This window comes from Macrobrachium nipponense, chromosome 1 (assembly GCF_015104395.2).
Source record: "Macrobrachium nipponense isolate FS-2020 chromosome 1, ASM1510439v2, whole genome shotgun sequence".
Lineage (NCBI taxonomy): Eukaryota > Metazoa > Arthropoda > Malacostraca > Decapoda > Palaemonidae > Macrobrachium > Macrobrachium nipponense.
The window spans coordinates 30,305,141-30,326,068 of NC_087200.1; the positions used below are offsets into that span (position 1 = coordinate 30,305,141).

General features: G+C 36.0%; 1 protein-coding gene across 1 annotated transcript in view; it reads left to right on the forward strand.

Moving 5' to 3' along the window:
• The window catches only part of LOC135218725 (hemolymph clottable protein-like), a 40,301-nt gene extending 19,708 nt beyond the window's left edge, over positions 1-20,593 (forward strand). The window contains 17 exon segments of the mRNA XM_064255174.1: positions 903-1,083; positions 1,409-1,531; positions 1,700-1,797; positions 2,977-3,086; positions 5,658-5,812; positions 6,149-6,218; positions 9,300-9,478; positions 10,585-10,728; positions 13,660-13,806; positions 14,754-14,884; positions 15,787-15,970; positions 16,293-16,508; positions 17,830-17,961; positions 18,347-18,493; positions 18,495-18,594; positions 19,656-19,783; positions 20,486-20,593. Coding sequence (XP_064111244.1) covers positions 903-1,083; positions 1,409-1,531; positions 1,700-1,797; positions 2,977-3,086; positions 5,658-5,812; positions 6,149-6,218; positions 9,300-9,478; positions 10,585-10,728; positions 13,660-13,806; positions 14,754-14,884; positions 15,787-15,970; positions 16,293-16,508; positions 17,830-17,961; positions 18,347-18,493; positions 18,495-18,594; positions 19,656-19,783; positions 20,486-20,593 — 2,353 coding nt within the window.
• Positions 20,594-20,928: the final 335 nt, after the last annotated feature.

Sequence of the window (20,928 nt, forward strand, 5' to 3'; positions counted from 1 at the left end):
ATCTTAACAGATCAGGGCACGAAATAGCAGTAACAGGAAAGTGAAAAAGAGGACGCTAACAAGTGAAGAGAAAAGAGAAGGGGCAAGGTGTCTTCCTTGCTCATTATTTCACTTTAAATAACTGCCCATACCTTCAATCATTAATTATAGTTTCATAGTTTTAGTCATAATTTTATGCACTTTTGCTCCTAAAGTCAGAATTCAAAACAAACTAACATTTTGTGCATATTTTGAATCATCCATTTTTGTGTTTCACCTTTTTAATCCCATCTCCGTAGATACAAGTAAAATATTATTCATGCAATCAATCAATCATTATTTTATCATGTTCTGAATCATTTCCAAGCCATAATATCATCTAAGTGGCCGGTTTTTGGTTATTCAAAAACAACCCCCCGGCCAGGATAGCATTCTGTACTGGAGTTCATCAGCGAATAAAAAAAAAAAAAAAAAAAAAAGTTTCTTCAGCGCAATCGACTTCTTTGTCCGGTAGTGGCCTCAGCCACGGCCCATAAAACTCATAGCAGCGGCCCATGAAACTCAGCCAAGGTCCGGCACTGGCCTATGTTACTGGTATCTATAGCGCTTCCTTAACCTTAAATAAAATCAAAACTACTGAGGCTAAAGGGCTGCAATTTGGTATGTTTGCTGATTGGAGGCTGGATGATGGTCAACATACCAATTTGCAGCCCTCTAGCCTCCGTGGTTTTAAGATCTGACGGCGGACGGACAGACAAAGCCGTCACAATAGTTTTCTTTTACATAAAACTTGAAAAAGGAAAGCGAAAAACCATTCATACACCTTACATTCCTTGACTCTTTATTTACTTAGTTATTTCCATACTCACCATTCAATCTGCAATCAAGAAAAAGAGACCCAAACTCTTATTTGCATTCATCAGCATAAGTCAGAGTCAGAAGGTGGAGATGAAATCGCTGGTCCCGTGGTCGACAAAGTTCGCCGTCGGGACGAGATCTGAAAATCTGGCGTCGGCCCACCTGCCCCTCCAGATCTCCTTCTACGGCGAACTCAGGCGACAGAAAAACGTGCAGTTCAAGTTTTCGTCTCTGTCAGAAAGCAAGGTCAGTGAAAAGGAGTCGCTGGTGACGATTCCTTGCGAGAATTGTTCTTCATGAGGGTTGTGAAATCAATCTTCCTTTTATTTGGCTGATATTTGTAACCTATACTTACGAATAACCAGTTTGCTTCTCATTTTTGAATGTCTTTCAAGGTTGGTGTCAGGTACCAGTCATAACAATTCTGTATAGTGAAATTAAAATTAAAGTAATTTTGATCTCATTTGAAAACTGCAATCTTCATTTTCTACTGCCTTAAAGCAAATGAGCTTATTACTGATAATCTTAGAGCAGATTTTCATTATTAATGAGATATTTTTGATGACCTTAGGTCACAGTTGTTCAGGGTCACAATCATCACTCCACCGTTCAGTACGGCGCTTTCCCAACTCCGATTCATTATAAAGAAGAGAAAACCAAAAACCTCAGGAAATATGATGACTGCCAACACAGTGTGAGTAAGAGTAAAACTTTTGAAAACCAACAATTATTTTTTAGTAATGTTTCATGACAGCTACTTGACATTAGTTATTATAACGTGATCTAAACGGCTAATAATGAATCAATGTTTGCTGTAAAATGGTCAGATGATTAAAAGGTTATTGTATATTTTTCTTTCTAGCATAAATCTCAGATCCTTCCCTCTTGGCTGGGTACAAAGTTGGAGGCAGAATGGGAAGGTGATATAGAGGTCCCCTTCAGTTTAAAAGCTCTTTTCAGGTGGGTTAATTATTGTCATTTCTTATTTTACATTTCGAGGGCTGATGGAAGGGCCAATTCATATTATCTTTATCAGTGATCTCATCTGCTAAGCGTTGCAGTTTTCGCCTGAGCAAGTTTAAATTTAGTAAATAAATTTCTACAAAACAGTAATTCAACCAGCAGAGTATTAGGTGACAAAATTACATTGATGGTGTATTATTGACTTCAATGCAAATTGATAACGTACTCGGTTACTCTGGAATAGTCTAGTATTTTGTCGAAAAGTTGCAACAGTCATCCATCTTACAAATAGATTTTAATTGAGTGGTATAGCATCAAGATAGTTTCACATCTCGATATCAAATAAACTACTATGTAACGTAGAGCCCGTGACGTCACACAATGTTTACTCCTATGATTAGAAAACAAAGGTCTTATACTGACATGTGTACTTCAAGGTGAGTTTTCCCTTATTTTGTAATAAATAATAAATGTTCTTTACTTTCGTCAGTGGCACCCCATTCGCCCTCATGCCTTGCTCTATCCCAGTCGAGCCCAACTCAGCAAAGACTTACTATAGTAGATTCACATTAACCGTGCATCTGATGTCTAGGCCCGTCCCTTGCGACGCTCCTGATTGGCTGTTGATAAGCCAACCACAGGGCTGGAAACTCTCAGTCTCTCGAGAGAGTTCACACGGACAGGGTGTATGTATACGTTTGAAAGACGTATCCCTCAAGAGAGGTGGATCATACATCCTGCCTATGTGAACTGTCTCGAGAGACTGAGATTTTCCAGCCCTGTGATTGGCTTATCAACAGCCAATCAGGAGCGTCGTAAGGGACTGGCCTAGATATCACATGCACGGTTGATGTGAATCTATTACAGCTGTAACGTTCTCAGAGAATTCAGACGTCCGATTAGCCACAAAGTTACACCAAACGGTGCTAACCAAAGTTGGGCCTTGAGTCTCCGAAACGTCCACTTGCATTTAGCAAAATAATTTGTTTCAAGTGTGTTACTTCTATTGTCCATTAATCAGCAGATTGGGTTAGATAATGTTAGCTGGACATCCCACCTCGTTTCTCCGACAGACTGCCTGACTAAAGTCAGTAAATTTCGGCTTTTTTGTCAGCTTAGCGGCCGTGTTCCTCTAAACATCAGCTGTTGGAATGTCTTCCTTCATTTGCTTTTCAGTTCTGGCGGATTCAGCCTCTTTTATCCATCGATGGATTCGTTTGAGTATCGTGTTGTACATGATGTTCAGACCTCAACAACTAAGTCTGCCTCATTCTCATTTAGCTATGGTCAGTGCTTATCTCTTGTCTCATTTTAAAACTTTCTGATTTTCAATTTTTTTATAAAACATGATCAAATGCTTTGAACATTTTTGAAAGACAATGTGGTAAATGATTATCCTTTAAGGGAACTTTCTAATTAATGATATGTAAATTAGAAAATTTGAAAGAGTACACAAGTGATCCTTATAAATTGTTAAACTTCCATGTAGCAGCATTTATATATGTGTATATATATATATATATATATATATATATATATATATATATATATATATATATATATATATATATATATATATATATATATATATATATATATATATATATACATTATATATATATATATATATCTATATATATATATTATATATATATATATATATATATATATATATATATATATATATATATGATATATATATATATATATATATATATATATATATATATATAATAACTTGATCACGAAGTATATAAAACGTGATGCTATGTATAAATAAAGGTTTTTTGCCACGAAGGGAAAAAATGAAAAAGCGAGATAGCCAAGTACTTTCGGTCCTGTTCGGACCCTTTACTGAGGCAAACTGATTTTACAAAGAACAACATAGTCAAAAGAAGGCTTAATATACAAACTGACACTACCAGATTAGCCATAAGGGCGATTTTCACTCTACAGAAAGGAGGAGCCGCCAGAGGTTAGCCACACCTTGAAGGATACCCGCAGTAAACAAGTGATTCTTCCAGAAAACAGTACATTTTGAAAAAAAAAACACGGGAGCATATACAATTTAATATCATGAATTTTTACACAAATTTTCCCAACAAAAATTATTATTAATGAAAAGACGAAAGAAAATATAAATATATATGTATCGAGCGAGAGAAAGAGGGAGAGAGAATATCGAACCAGAGAGAGAGAGAGAGAGAGAGAGAGAGAGAGAGAGAGAGAGAGAGAGAGAGAGAGAGAAATAATAACTATATACATGTGGGACTAATTTATTAGTTGTTCATTTATTTTGAGGTCCTTCATAAACATCTTACAAATATATGGGTCCAAATGGTACATTCCTAGACTAAGATTTAGGTTGTTTTTATTAGTGATTTGTATAATTGCCGATTCCATTAAATTTCTTGAAACATAATCATTAGATCTAGCAATTACCGAGGTATCACCCCAATTAATACAATGAGATTTTTCACTCAGATGGATAAACAGTGCATTTGAAGTCTGGGCTGTTCTAACTGAATACAATGCAAATTCAGTATTTATAGAAAAACCACAAATAATTTAACATATGTACATTTTTATTCTGGCCACCATCCTAATATTAAAATTTCAATTTTTTCTTCTATGTTCCTACGCGCTTTGCGTATCACGAGTCCACAATATCTGGACCAAGAAATAGAATACATAAAAGAGATAGGAAACGATCTCTGCTACCCACCTCATTTAATTGATTTATGTTATCAAAAAGCTCACAAAAAGTTTTATAATGTTGCTATTAATGAAAAAGAAATGCCTAAAAATGTACTTAGCTTACCTTATTTTCGTGGATTTGAAACCATAAAATCAATATTTAAATCGTTTAATGTTAATGTAGTGTTCTCTTATAACAATACCATTAAAGATATGCTAATTAAGAATAGTCCCGTAACAAATAACAACATCATTTACAAAATTCCTTGTAAGGATTGCCCTTCGTTTTACGTTGGTCAGTCAAGTAAAAATTTATGTGTACGTATAAAGCAACATATGTATTCAGTCTGGGAATGTACCATTTGGACCCATATATTTGTAAGATGTTTATGAAGGACCTCAAAATAAATGAACAACTAATAAATTAGTCCCACATGTATATAGTTATTATCTCTCTCTCTCTCTCTCTCTCTCTCTCTCTCTCGTTCGATATTCTCTCTCCCTCTTTCTCTTGCTCGATATATATATATAATATATATATAATATATATATATATTTATATTTTCTTTCGTCTTTTCATTAATAATCATTTTTGTTGGAAAAATTTGTGTAAAAATTCATGATAGTAAATTGTATATGATCCCGTGTTTTTTTTCAAAATGTACTGTTTTCTGGAAGAATCACTTGTTTACTGCGGGCATCCTTCAAGGTCTGGCTAGCCTCTGGCGGCTCCTCCTTTCTGTAGAGTGACAATCGCCCATTATGGCTAATGTGGTAGTGTCAGTTTGTATATTAAGCCTTCTTTTGACTATGTTGTTCTTTGTAAAATCAGTTTGCCTCAGTAAAGGGTCTGAACAGGACCGAAAGTACTTGGCTATCTCGCTTTTTCATTATTTTCTTTCGTGGCAAAAAGCCTTTATTATATATATATATATATATATATATATATATATATATATATATATATATATATTATATATGTATGTATATATTGTATATATATATATATATATATATATATATATATATATATATATATATATATATGTATGTATATATATATATCCCCTTGGGAGTTTAAATATGAAACACAATCTCATGTGATGATAATGCCAGCTTAACAGCATACCATGCCTAACCTTTCTTAATCTCTTCCACAGGATATTCAGAAAGGAACCCAGGTCAGGAAAGTGATGACCTGACCTCGGGTCAAACGTCTCAGGGGGCCGATGATTATGATTTTTCCCAAGTGTCTCAGTTTTCCTCCGGATTTGATGATGCTGAGTTCTCTCAGTCCTCTTCTTCAGATCTGCAAGTAGGATGTTTGATCTGATTGTGTTGCCAGTTGCATTGCAATAACTTCTACATACAATGTCTGTCATTTCGTACTTTCTGCAAATTCATTAAATCTAAAACCTTTTTGCGACTGCTCGCTCATGAAATTATTTGGCATTTCATTCATACGATCCAGCAGGATACTTATACTCCCATTGGGAATTGCACACTAATACAGTGACTTCACTAAAATATCATCTGCCAGTCTATCAGTACTAATTAGAAAGTAATATTCTGCAACTTCATTGACGTTTACCACCTTGAGCAAAAAAAGAATAAAGAAAAACAGTGTTTTCTAAATTTCCACTTTTGGCAGGAGGTTGGCGGTATGGAGCAGAGTAGCACTGGACAGAGGATAGCTCAGTTTCAAGAGAGGATCCTTCGAGGTAAGAAATAGCAATAGAAAAGTCAATGAAAATCTCGATGACTTGTAATACCTTTATCATTTATATTACCTTTTACTGTTTTACCCAAGTGAATGCTACTTATGAGCATTATAAATGTAATTTTTTTCTGTCATGTTTTTCATTCGTTTATGTATACATACATACATACATACATACATACATACATACATACATATATATGTATATATATATATATATATATATATATATATATATATATATATATATATATATTGTTACGAAGTGCCAAGTATCTGGTTACCATTCATCAATTATTACCTCACCAAAAGCCAGACACCTGAACCCTCATAACAGGTATTAAACGACTGAATACTCTAAAGACAACAGTGATCCCTTAACAACTTACCAGTATTGCAGAAAATCAGACTAAGTTCATCAAAACAGGTGTGAGGTAATCTTGTAAGTAATTAAATTAATCAAAGGGCATCACTCCATCAACAACTTTAAAAGTCTAAGTATTTCCCTGATTTCAGAAGTCTAAGTACTTCCCTGGTTCTAATTCACTTCAAGTAAATTGAAGGAAAGCAAATCAATTACCACTCTATGTTTCTACCAATCATCAATATAATCAAATGAAAATATACTGGTTAGAAATTAAAACACTTATAAAAATTTTACATACAAAAATTTATTATTAAATTCAGTGAAATTCACAATATCAGGGAAAATTACTGTTACTTGAAAACAAAGTAAAGTTTAATTAATTCTTGAATCAAATTAAGCAAAATTAAATCAAAATTAATTTATCACAAAATTCAAGAAAATTAATTCAATTCAAATTCAAAAGTGTTAGGCAATAATTGAAAATCAGAAATTAATTCACAAGTGCTAAACAATAATAAAACTTGAAAAGAATTCTAAGTAAATGCAAATTAATTCACAAATGTTAAATTTAATTAAATGTGCAATTATTAAGCAATGAAAATAACTAAGTCAATTAAATTGTGAATGCAAATGAAAATATCAAATAAAAAGGCACACTTGAATAAGAAAATTAACAAGTGCACAAACAATGGAACAAACACAAAACACACAAATTCGCAATGTGTAAAAGTGTAAATCTTTTTCACTCAAAACATTGTAACCATCAGTTTTTACCAAACCACTGTACCTATCCGTTATTAGTTATTAGTGGCAACTAATAAAAATATAACACACTTTACCTTGGTATACCAACTTCTTTCTTTGCTGCAGGCTTGTTTCACTTTACCAAAAACCAGGCGCTGTTACGAAACAATGTTTGTTCAGATTCCACAAAAACACCAAATAACACTAAACAAACTCTAAGAAATATCAAATATGAAATTCTAAGTTACGAGTGACCAATTTACGTTACGTTAATATAATCTCAAGGATGTCGCGGGAGAGAGAGAGAGAGAGAGAGAGAGAGAGAGAAGGAGATCTGACCCCCTCGAGGTTCTAAGATATAATGAAATCTTCTTCTTACGGAAACTGAACAGGGCAGATGACAAAACGTTTTGAGACAATAATGCTTCTAGAAGCTTCGAAATTTTACGCAATCTTACTCACAAAATGTGAAATCCCCACGTGGGACTCGGCAAAGACATACACGTATGAGACGATTCTGTTAAAAAAAAGACACGTACTCTACTCGATCGACACGGAGGTAAAGGCCTATCACTTACGATGTCAGATTCCCAAAACATAAATGAAGATTTGAGCTCGCTTATCAAACGCGTTGACAGAATTAGGAAAGCAAACGGATCTCGCAGACCCTCCAATCTCAAAGTGTTGACATAATAGAGAAACAACTCGTAGTTTCGAACGGACAAAGAAAATCTCTCTCTTTTTACATTCTACGTCATATATATATTCTTTTACATTATGTTATGCGAAATCTGAACACACATTTTAAATCATCTATCTCTAAGCTATCTAGGAATCTGAAAAAATGTTGCACAATTCTACATGACATTTTTATACAGTCACAAAGAGGATATATGCATTTTGATAGTAGCAATATATATACATATATATACATATATATATCATATATATATATATATATATATATATATATATATATATATATATATATATATATATATATATATGTGTGTGTGTGTGTGTGTGTGTGTGTGGTGTGTGTGTATATATTGTATATTGACTTGTGCGTTTATTTATGTCTTCAGGGAATGTTGGCCATTTATATTTCGGTATATTTTTTTTCCACAGTTTTTTTTTTTTTTTTTGTCCTTTTGCTCAGAACGGAAAGCCGTTTCGAGTAATTATGAACACATCAATTGTCTTTCTCTAAATATAGAATTGATAGGCAAACGGAGAGCAAAATATCTAAATATAGAACCGATAGGCAAACGGAGAGTAGAATTACTTTTTCGTGTCAGAAATATATATATACAGCTGTTTATAGAAAACAATTATTACAATTTGTGCCTCTTTCCATGAGTTAAATATCGTTGAATGACCTGCCAGGTTCGTATCCAAATCTACATGACTTGTGTCCTGGTATGAAACATGGATTCTACTGAGCATGCGCTGTAGACATCATGAATATATGATAATTAATTAATCATTTCATAATTTTTTAGTATTAGTAACGTTACTGTCTGTTTAAGGATTTGAATACCCCCGTGTCCTTCCCTTAGTGGAGACCACAACAGTTGAGAAACCACCTCGTACATTACGGTACTTAGGCTAATCAGTCAGTCATTCAGTTACCCAAGTAGTCCCCTCAATACAGTCATTCACTATTTCTGTCATTTATTATTATTCACCCATTTATCCAGTAAATCATTAACAGACCAATTGGTCTATTGATGAGTCAGTCCCAAATAGTTTCAGTTATTCAACGACCCATTCAGACTGTAAATGATTTAATCTAACATTCAGTCTTCCAGTCATTCAACCAGTCAATCAGTCATTCAGTGTCAAGGTGACAGTCTTCCAGTCTGCAACTCATTCCATCAGTCAATCAGTCTGTTAATCCTGCAATCACGAAATGAGTCTAACTGAGTCTGACTTTATCTCACTTTGATCTTCCCAATTTCATCCTCGCAGCCTCAGGAGGCTCCGTTAGGACGCTGAGCCTCGACATAGACCTGGAAGGAGCTGAGAAGAAGAAGTACGCGGCACTCCTCTCCTGGGCCACGAGGAAGTCCTCTTCCCGAGCCGAGAATAAGGTCCAGTTCGCCTGGATCAAGGACGTCCCTGAAGGTTCTCTGGGAGAGGCCGAAACGGTAGTCTGTCCGAGTTCTCTTTTTTTTTTTATATATTGTTGATTTTCCTTTTCTTTTCCCTTTCCTCTCTTCTATATCCTCCTCCTCCTCCTCTTCTTCCTCCTCCTCCTCTTCTTCCTCCTCCTCCTCCTCCTTCTCCTCCTACTTCTACCACTTATCTTCCTCCTTCTCCTCCTCCTCCTCCTCATTTCCTCCATCTCTCCAAATTCTCCTCCTCTAATCCATCTCTTTTTTTCTCCCTCTTTCCTCCTTACCTACCACTACTACCTCTTACTCTTTTCCTCCTTTCCTCCTCCTCTCCTACTACCTCCTCCTCCGTTTCCTCCTTCCTCCTTTACACTACTGCTTCTCCTCCTCCTCCTCCTCTTCCTCCTCCTCCTCCTCCTCCTCCTCCTCCTCTTCCTCTCCTCTTTCTTCCTCCTCCTCCCCCCCCTCCTCCTTTACGCTACTGTTTCTCCACCTCCTCCCCTCATCCTCCTCCTCCTCCTCCTCCTCCTCCTCCTCCTCCTCCTCTTACTTCTACAAATTTTCCTTGTAGAGCAGCAGTCGTCGTTGGTGTTACAGATTTGTGAAAAGTTGTATTTTCGTAATAACTTTTGTAATGTCATTTTTATAATGAGTCTTGTCATAGAAGACAAGAAATAATTCCTTTTGCGACAATGTTTCCATATCAGTCATTGCTGTATTTGCAATAAATATTAATAACTTTATAATGATGGTTATTGTTTGTTTTCTTTCTTGATACTGGATATCATACAATTGTATCATCGTTATTATTGTTGTTGTTCTCGTTACAGCAGTTGTTGTTTTTGTTGTTGTTGTAGTAGTTGTTGTTGTTGTGAGTTATGATCCTTCTGATGAACTGACTGGCTTACGTTTCTTGATGTTTTGTATCATATTTTCTTTCTTCTTCTTTTTTTTTTTGTCGCGTTCACATTGAAGATGATACTCCCATTACCAACCACAATAATAACAATTCCTACTGCTACTTATACTACTAAAACTACTTCTGCTATTGCTAATATTATTATTATTAATTATTTTATTGTTCATTATATTATTATTATTATGATTATTATTTTATTATTATTATTATTATCCAACAGACTTGCCTAAATATCCAGATGATCACACCTGGTTTCCCACCCTTCTTCACCGCTGAAGACGTCCTCCAGGATTTCCGATCTTCTCTGAAGGTGTCTCTCGACAGGGGCCCTCTGTGCGACGTTCCCGCAGGTTTGGAAGTCCAGGTGGGTCGCCGAAATCGAGAATTCGAAGGGAAATTCATTTCATGTGTAAAGGAAAATGCGAAGAGGTGCCTAATTTCATTTGTATGTTTGTGTATGTATATATATATACATATATATATATATATATATATATATATATCTATATATATATAATATATATATATGATTATATATACATATATATCAATGAGGAGAAGGACATAAAGACTTGATAAAAGGGTCAATTTATTCCCGACGTTTCATAATGTCTTCATTACATTTTCGAGGGCTGTTTGTGCCCTTATATGTCCTCCGGGTGTGTGTATAGCTATAATTGTCCTAAATGTAATTTAGGAACTTATATTGGATCCACCAGGAGGCTTCTGGAGGTACGCATAGATTCACATCGTGGAGTAAGTTATAGGACAGGAGCAAAATTGCAAACCCAGAGTTTTCTAATATTAGAATTCATTCGAAAATATGTATAACTGAATCACGAAAGTTAGGAACGTGATAAATCCATAAATAAAGATATATGCTACGAAGGAAAGATAAACGAATGAGGATCTGCAAGATCTTTCGACGTTAAACGTCCTTTACTGAGCAGAGACTGACAAAGATACGGGAAAAGACAATACAAGAAGATTCGTATAACTGACAGATAGGGATTATAAAGAGATTAGTACCTAGAATCCGACACACCTGGAAGATGAAAATCCTTCCCAAACAAGCATAAACAATGGGTGCAATTAAAGGTTTAAGACAATCATCTCAGATACAAGGTCCAGACAATTAAAGGATTATAGGTGACAGCTATTCAGAACTTGGTAAACAAAACCATATTCACAATACATGACAGACATACATTACAACAAAAATAATAACTCTAAGGCAACTGATTTTTATTTAAGTCAGTAATTATATCTTTGAGGTCATTCTTAAACATGTTACAGATACAAGGGTCTAAATGAAAAAGGCCACGACTAACATTGAAATTACAATGAAAAGTAAGTTGTATTAAAGCAGATTCTAAAAGATTTCGTGATAAGACATCTCTTGACCTTGCAATTACTGAACTATCAATCCACTTTATTCGGTGGTTGTTTTCACTTAAATGAATGAATATTGCATTGGATTTTTGCCCAGTTTTTACAGAATATTTATGCTGGCTTAGCCTTACTTCTAGGCCTTTGCTAGACTGTCCGAGATAAAATGAGGGACAATCCATACATGGAATTTTATATATTATGTTGTTGCTTTCTCTGGGGCCATTTTTTATTAACATGCCTTTTAGTGTGTTATTATAGGAAAAAACAAGGTTGACATTAAAAGCTTTTAATAATGGTTTAATGGTTTCAAATCCGTTAAAATCACCACTACTCTCAAACCTGTACATGGAATTCTTTGAAAAACGCTACCTACCTAATATCATTTATATTCCTGTAAAGTGGTATCGTTATGTTGATGATTGTTTAGCTGTTCTTCCTGTCGGTATTGATGTAAATGATTTACTCTCTAAATTAAATAACCAGGTACCATCGATTAAGTTTACTCTTGAATTAGAAAAAGACAATTGCCTCCCTTTCTTAGATGTTTTGATACATAGAGAACCATTTCAATGTAAATTCAGTATTTATAGGAAACCGACCAACAACTTAACTTATGTTCATTTCTTCTCAGGCCACCATCTTAACATAAAAATATCAATTTTTTCCTCTATGTTTTTACTAGCATTGCGCATTGTCAGTCCACAATATTTGGATCAAGAAATTGAATACATAAGAAAAATAGGGAAAGATTTATGCTATCCTTCACATATATTAGACATTTATTATAATAAAGCCCGCAAAAAGTTTTATAGTGTAAGTAACACGCAGAAAGAAAATTCTAAGAACATTCTCAGTTTACCTTATTTTAACGGATTTGAAACCATTAAATCATTGTTAAAAGCTTTTAATGTCAACCTTGTTTTTTCCTATAATAACACACTAAAAGGCATGTTAATAAAAAATGGCCCCAGAGAAAGCAACAACATAATATATGAAATTCCATGGATGGATTGTCCCTCATTTTTTCTCGGACAGTCTAGCAAAGGCCTCATTCGTTTATTTTTCTTTCGTGGCATATATCTTTATTTATTTGAAAATATGTAAAACCTCCATTGAAAACAAGGACTTTACAGTTGTAGGACGAGCTTCTAACAGCAACGATTTGACAATCTTAGAATCGTTAATGATTAAACGACTCGTCCCCTTGTTGAATAGCCAAACCTCTGCTGGCACACTGTACCTTTCTTAGTTTCTTCCTTTTATCTCCAGTCTTGGCATTGCCGTTGAATAGGTTGGTCCAGTTTTACTTTACTTGAATATTTCTTATTATTTTTTTTCTTTTTTTTTACTTGTTTTAATAATTTTTGTCCTGTTTAGTTTAGGTTTTTTGTTTTTAAAGGTGTCTATTTATTATTTTTAATATTTTAAGTTTGTAATCATTATGCAACTTTTAAATCTCAAATTCTTAGCTTTATTGTAATTTATTTTATGCTATCTATTTTGTACAACCCTTGAAAATGTAATGAAGACATTACGAAACGTCGGGAATAAATTGTCTTTATGTCCTTCTCCTCATTGATGGATATCCGGCTGCGGCCACCGCTGTTTTGGATATATATATATATATATATATAATATATATATATATATATAATATATATATATCTATATATATATAGTATACAATATATATTTATTTATATATATATGTAAAGTACAGATAGACAAACAACATTAAACGTGCAGTTGAGTGTGTGTGTGTGTGTGTAGAGAGAGAGAGAGAGAGAGAGAAGTAAAGATAATTCGCTGACATCAAATAAAAATATCCTTTATTCGCTCCCCCCCCTCTCTTTTTTTTAATTTTTTTTAAGCATTGACCATTTATCGCCTTTATCCCGCCCAGGGTACGCTCGAGGTGACCCCACTGCAACTGACCCGGGTTAGAGAGCTGCTAGCCAAAGATTGTGGTCCCTGGCCCGCCCATCTGCCCACTGATGTGATAACATCACCTCTCTACGACCACATCAACATCAAAGCTCATTGGATAGAGGTAAGTGATGAGAGAGAGAGAGAGAGAGAAAGTCAATGATAATAATCAACGAAAGATTGACTCATCTACAGCGTGCATTTGCCCGAAGCACTGTCGTCGTTACTATAGTTTCTTCGCATCGATCCATTTCTTCTTTGCTGTCCATCTTCTTGAACTTATCTGGCTTCAGTAGTCACCTCTTCTTTGAGAAGAGTCTTTCGGCAAAGCTCGAAAATCAGAAAAACCCGTTGTATTAAAAAAGCAGTGTATTTATCAATTCACGTTTCTGTCAGAAATTCTATTAGTCTAGGGGTATTACGTTCCATGTTTAGACTTCCCATGTCACGTCTCTCGTGGCTACTACTACTACCCACGGTCTAGGTCCGTGCTACGCACTACTATAGTCTTAACCGTGGGGCGGTACGTAACGTCTTCAGAGTTGGGGACTACCGTCTCAGTCCTCGCTTATTATACCGACTAGTGTAACGGTAAGGGTGCAATAGCACTGTAATTATAACTAAAAACTTTGCTCGTTTAAAGCATCCTCTGGGAAAGTGAACGTGGCAAGCAGGAAAACTTTAGTTGGAATCATGGATTGATTTATGGCTATAAAAACTGGCGTCGCAGCGTCTACACTATTAACGCCGACGCTTTAGTTAGCAGTTATGAAAAATGAATGTACATGATGGAAAAAGGAATGTACTTGATGGTCAGTACATGCGTGAAAAAATGCAAACAATATCCAAAGAATGTGGTATATGAAAGCAATAGATTCATCAAACAACAACCCGACACTAGATTCAATAACGGTCTATAGTCTTGATTTTTTTGTCCGTCAGTGAAAATGTTCCGTAAAATTCTCTCCATTGTTATGCAAAGGCAACTCAAAAATCGTTGGAATGTCAAGGCATGCATTTGCCTGGTAATCATTCTGGTAATCTAATTTTTCGTGCTGTTTCTCACGACAGGAATTCCCTTTGGAGATGAAGAACTTGTCTTACTTCGCATACGACCTGATCAGGGGTACGATGTTCCCCAACATCCAGTATGATTACACGGCAGTCAACGCAGACAACCAAGTTGAGATTGATTACGCTAAGTAAGTGTTCTTGTTGTTGTTGGAGATTAAGCTGGCCTTATGCCAGCACGGGCTCTTGTTCATAGAGCTGCTCGCAGAAGTGTTCTTGCGGTTTGAGTTGCACAGGTATTTCTGGTTCGCTGGCTCGTTCGTGGGTTTCAGTAAACATTACTAATAGTGTTTGTTGTATTTGTCTTGAAAAATTCTTTCGATACAAATTTCTGGTGAAATTTCTTTAGTCCACTCCCTAAAGGTTTTTATTTTGACGGGAAAATTATTTAAAACAAAGTTTGTTCAATGAAAATTTATTTTTTTTTTTTGTGATCGTAGCAGGTACCCTCAAATACTCGAATGATTTGCTAACTAGATCGTATTTACATTGAAAGATTCCATGGTTCATTTGGTACAGTGAAGAGAAGCTACAGCGATTGATGAAAGAATGTGAAAGCTCATATAAGCTGGAAAGCACATGTCTGGTTGTGAGGGTTAAAAAAAGTGAGGATTATAAATACCGTGCATGCCAGCACTCATGGTGGAAGAATAAAAATAGTTTTCTGGCAACATATGTTATTCCCCTTCCACATTTGTTAGTTACAAAAATGTATGTATTCGCATTTCATGTTGCACACAATGATTTGTCTTGGATCTGTTTCAGCTTGGAGATCTTGCGTGATGCAGTGACAGGACGTCAGGTATTTTTCATTCAATATCCCACATAATGAGAAAGCAGAAACGAAATCTTTTCATTATAATGACCATCAAAGGTCGTAATTCGGGTACCATTTCTTTGTATTAATAAAGAACCGTCAGTCTGTTTATCAAAGACTTTCAAGGTCTCGATGAGGAAATGTCTTCGCGCAGATGATAAACATGAAACGTTGCCAACGAGCATCAATAAATAAGCATCTTTCTTTCAAAAACAGATGTCTCGAAACTCAGAAGTGGACCATCCACTTCACGAAACCTCGCGAGGTCTCGATAATCACCAACGCCAAGGCGCCATCTATCCTGGAACTCATCGCTTCACCAGCTCAAGCTACAGATACCATCGTTTATAATTTCCTCAACGGTCGACAACAACAAGCTTGCGTCGTTGCAAGAGATAAGGTAAAAGGAGAGTTCATTTCCACAGGTCTTTATCAGCGTCTATTATCTTAGGGTTTCTGATTTTCATAAGTAAGCCTAGTATAGGTATTACTCGTAGCATTACATAATGTATCTGGAATTAGAGTCTGCCTAACCTCTTCATCAACACCTTATATTATCTTGGGGTTTCTGATTTTGTCAAGTAGGCCTTGTAAGTATTACTCGTAGTACTTGCTTTATGTGTGTCTGGAATAGAGTTCATCCGTTTTTGCTGAATGCGGACTCTGAGGAAACGCTTCGGTTTGTTGTGTAAAATCAGACTTACAGATATTACTCTTCCCAGATTCGTACATTCGATGGCGTGGAAATCTCATTTCAAGCAGACCAGTGCTGGCATGTTTTAGCTATAGATCCATTAACCAGGGAATCAACTGTTTTTAAACCGTACAAAAGATTCTCTGCCAGCGTAGAAGCACGCCTTCATGATGATCAGTGGGAGGTTCGTGTGTTGGTCCCAAGTGATGGTTACATGCTGGAGATGACCAAGGATTCTCTTAAAGTAAGTCAAAGATAGGGTAACATTCAGGTGATGTGTAAGGATTATCTTAGAGTAAGCCTTAGACATGATTGGAATGTTCAAGGGTCCCCCAAACTAAATCCTAGAGATGCCCAGTAGCTGGAGTTGACTCATGAATCTCTCAGAGCAAATCCTACAGGAAGTTAGATACTAGAGAGGACTCATTATTCCTTCCAGTGTTAGTCCTAGTGATCCCAAACTTAATGCAGTTTACTCAACTTTATTCTCAAGTCCACCCCTATAAAAGGTTACATGAAGTACATGAGTAAGGTGATCTTAGAGTAAGTACTAGAACAAGTTACATGATGCAGACTGCAGGTTTTCTTATAATAAGCCCTGCAAATATGATTACATGCTAGAGACAGATAAAATCTTTTCCAAAAATTTTTGGCACTGAATACAACATGTATGTTAAGGACGCCTCATATCTTTCTATTAAAAATGTTCCATTCTAGAGATGATTATGGTTACTGCTATTCCTTTAGTTTCCTTCCTATGGTAGAACAAATGCACATCTGTATCTGAAGCAAGAGTCATTTACTATAACTTATATCTTTGTCTGTGGCCCTTATGCCTGAAAATTACTTTTTACAAGCGTAAAGCTAACAATAGTGTTTCCATTCCAAAGAATCTCTTGTTACTATAGTAGATTCACATTAACCATGCATCTGATGTCTAGGCCCGTCCCTTACGACCCTCCTGATTGACTGTTGATAAGCCAATCACAGGGCTGGAAACTCTCAGTCTCTCGAGAGAGTTCACATAGACAGGATGTATGTTCCACCTCTCCTGAGGGATGCGTCTTTCACCAGTATCCCTCAGGAGAGGTGGATCATACATCCTGCTTATGTGAACTCTCTTGAGAGACTGAGGTTCCAGCCCTGTGATTGGCTTATCAACAGCCAATCAGGAGCGTCGTAAGGGACGGGCCTAGACATCAGATGCATGGTTGATGTGAATCTACTATAGCAGCGGCACGGTTAAGTCAAGCCGAGGTAACAACTGGTTCAATAAAGAAATGTAATTGCAGTCATGCAAACATTCCATTTATTTGTTTCACGATAGTGTGTTTTCTCCCTACTACTTAAAGAACCTCCTTGTAAGGGTGTCAGGCGGTGCTATTTTTATTATTATTATTATTATTTTTAGTCTTTAAATTCGTATTACCAAACAGGCGGCAATATTTCGTGAACTGAGAGGATTGACAATGATGTGCAAGGTAAACTTGAAATTTTCATAATTTTTTACTATTAAACAATTAAACATACTAATGACTCTCTCTCTCTCTCTCTCTCTCTCGCAGGTAAATGGTGAAGACCACAGTAAAAAGGACCCTAGATTCGACATAAACTTTCTTCATGACGGAGCGGTTTTAACAATATATTTTATAACCGGAACATTCTTGAAGATCACAGACGAGGCTATCTATTTCTTGGTGGGTCTGAAAGCAAATTTTGATGTGTTTTGGTGAATTTTGAAATTATTATTCTAGTCGTTAATGTTCCTATGGTACCTAAAGGAGTTTGCTGGCAAACATGACTCGGTCCATTGCTGTCTTTTATGGCATGTACTAGACACCAGTTATGTAATATTCAGTGTATTCACTTATCATTCGTAGATATTTCCCGGTAATTCATTGGTATTCCTGTATTTATGCAGTTTCTGACAACTACTCCTCAAATGTTGAACAGAACACTAGAAAAATGAAAGGCTCACAAACCATGTAGATAATATTTTGCCAGACTTCTGACTGTGATGGTCACCACTTCTTATTTCCTGCAATGAAAAATGTACTCAAATGTTAATTTCATTTCCAAAAGGAGGACTCTGTCTTCAAAAACGACGTGATTGGTTTATGTGGGGACTTCAACGGGGAAAAGACAGGCGAGATGCGTGGCCCCAAAGGTTGCCTCTACACAGATCCAGAATTGTTTACTGCTTCTTGGAAAACCCCAGGGGAAGGCTGTCGCGGCTTTCGCCTTACTTGCTAAGAAGAAAAAAGTCCAGGCTTATCAAGAGGATTGCCCTCGCCTTTCCTACATTCCAACTGGAGTGTCATACCCTCAGTGTGAGTTGTAGTGCTTGAAATAAGGCCTCTCTGCTGGAGAGCAGTAACACTGATGTATAATATCAAAATGGAATTCAAGTGAAAAAGTAACAATAGCTACTGTAACAATAGTTTTAGGTAACAGGTAGTCATAGCTTCAATAGGCAAATGGGATTGTCCTTATTCTCATAATAATTACTAAAGTCTTCTAAACATCTAATGATGGTGTAGACCTCTTTGAAGCATGGAGCTGAAGGCACTGTAGCTGTTTAACATCACTAGACAGTGAGGTTCCATTCACTGAACAGCACTCTGCCTTCTAGCAGGTGACGATGATGGTGACATCACCACTAGATTCACTCCATAGCTTGGACTACATCTGTTTAAGCTTCCAAATCCTCCTGTGCCACAAGATCAATTAAATAATTTATTTAGCCTTCACCTAAGATTTAATGAATGGGAACACTATAGCCGGTGCAGTCTAGAAACAAGGATAGAACTTTTAGCAAAATATTTGAAAAGAAATTAAAAGAAAGGCAGCAGATGGAAAGGAATAGGCCAAACATCATCTCACCAGTTGTAAGGTCGTGTCATGAGCATAAGAAAAAAATCTCTGGGTACGTTAAATGTCATTCCTTTAGACAATTTATCAAGAAAAGCATTTCATTGTATACCTCAAACTTTTCGTCCACATGAAGTAGTTCCCCCGTAGGAGAGTAGCACTGAAGGCTTGATGAAATGGCGTTTGCACCATCCTATTGCCCCCTAGCTGAGCCGACGTTTTAGCCTTTTACTTTACCTATAATGTTCCTGCCTCCTTTCTTCAATCTTGCTGTCCAACACCTCTGAATGTTGCTTCTTTGCACGGATGCGGTATATTATCGCAGTTCCACTCTAAAGCTCTGTACTCGTTTCCCTCATCTTCTGGATCTCTTGATCTAGCCCCCCAACCGCATCAGTTCCCTCTCCCCACTGTCTTAAGAGTTGGAAATCCCGCAGTACTTGGCATCTCAGCCAAGATTTCATGAATCAGTCAGCCACGAAATAGAATGTCAATTTACCTTTTATTTCGCCTCTCACAGTAACCGAGAAGAACTGCATAATCTGGGACTACGACGTGATGGTCGACGGATCCCGAAGGTGCCAAGCCCTCACTCCAACGATGCGATGCCAAGTCGGGTGTTCTCCCGTACGTCTGAGGAAAACTATGGTAAGTATTGTGATCTGGAGTCCTTCTTCATGGAAATTAACATCTGGACAATTTGATAGCTAGCCATTGAAAACACTGCTGTAAGTTGTCAATTTGTTGTTTACAAATTTACTGATCTACAGATTATCTGAAACTGGTAGTAAAGGCTTCAATGGGCATAGGGCCAAATTACACAACTTGCTAAAAACTATGAAATTTTCCTTTAAAAGAAGACATTAAAATTAAAAAAGATTCAACCCATAAAGATGAAAGTTGAATCAAATGTTATTAATGTGAATAAATTGTTTTTGTATTATAACTACACAATGAAAGTTATTAAATTATAAAATAGTAACTATGTCTAGCCTTTAATTAAATGCCGAGGAAAATATTTTTTCACATTTCATAAAAAGGACAATACTTTATAACAGTCAATGAACTACAGCTATAATGAAGATTAATGTCTTATTAATGCACTTTTGGTCAGTTAATTAGAGTTGTGTTTGACAACCTCTTTTACCATCAAGTACCATCATCACATACAAAGCTACTCTGGGCACCGTACTATCTGGAACTAAGTGCCAATTTCTGAGTCAATTGTCAGTCGTTTTCTGACAGTAATAGAATGATAAATTTATGAAGTATTCTATGCCGACACCTTCAGCTGATACTGCAACATGAGGCAAGTGAATTCTAATGTAATTACTGTACCTTCTCTTCCAGATCGAGTATGACTGTCAGGAAATGGGCGAAGAACCTACCAGACGATCCCCCAAGTGTTACCTAAGGAAATTTGCCCAAACCTTTCCGGGATACTGTGTTACTTTGTGATGAAATATGAGACATTTTTTTTACACTGGTGAGTCTCGTATTCTGAAGTAGCTCCTTAGCTGTCATAAACCCCGACCATTCTTCGTATCTTTTCTTGTTTTGTACAATCGTGCTTGTAAAGGCTAGACCTGATCCTTCGCTATTCTCTAAGTCATCACAAAATTGTCACATTTCTGAAAGAGAGAAAAAAATTCAAGCCCCAGTTAAAGCCTATTAGTGTTAGTAAATGTAATGCTATATTGAGAAATGGGATTTAATGGATTAAAAAGTGTAAATGATGTAAGTCTTTTGTTTTACACTAACAAAGCTACTTTTTTTCTAAACTTTCAGATCCA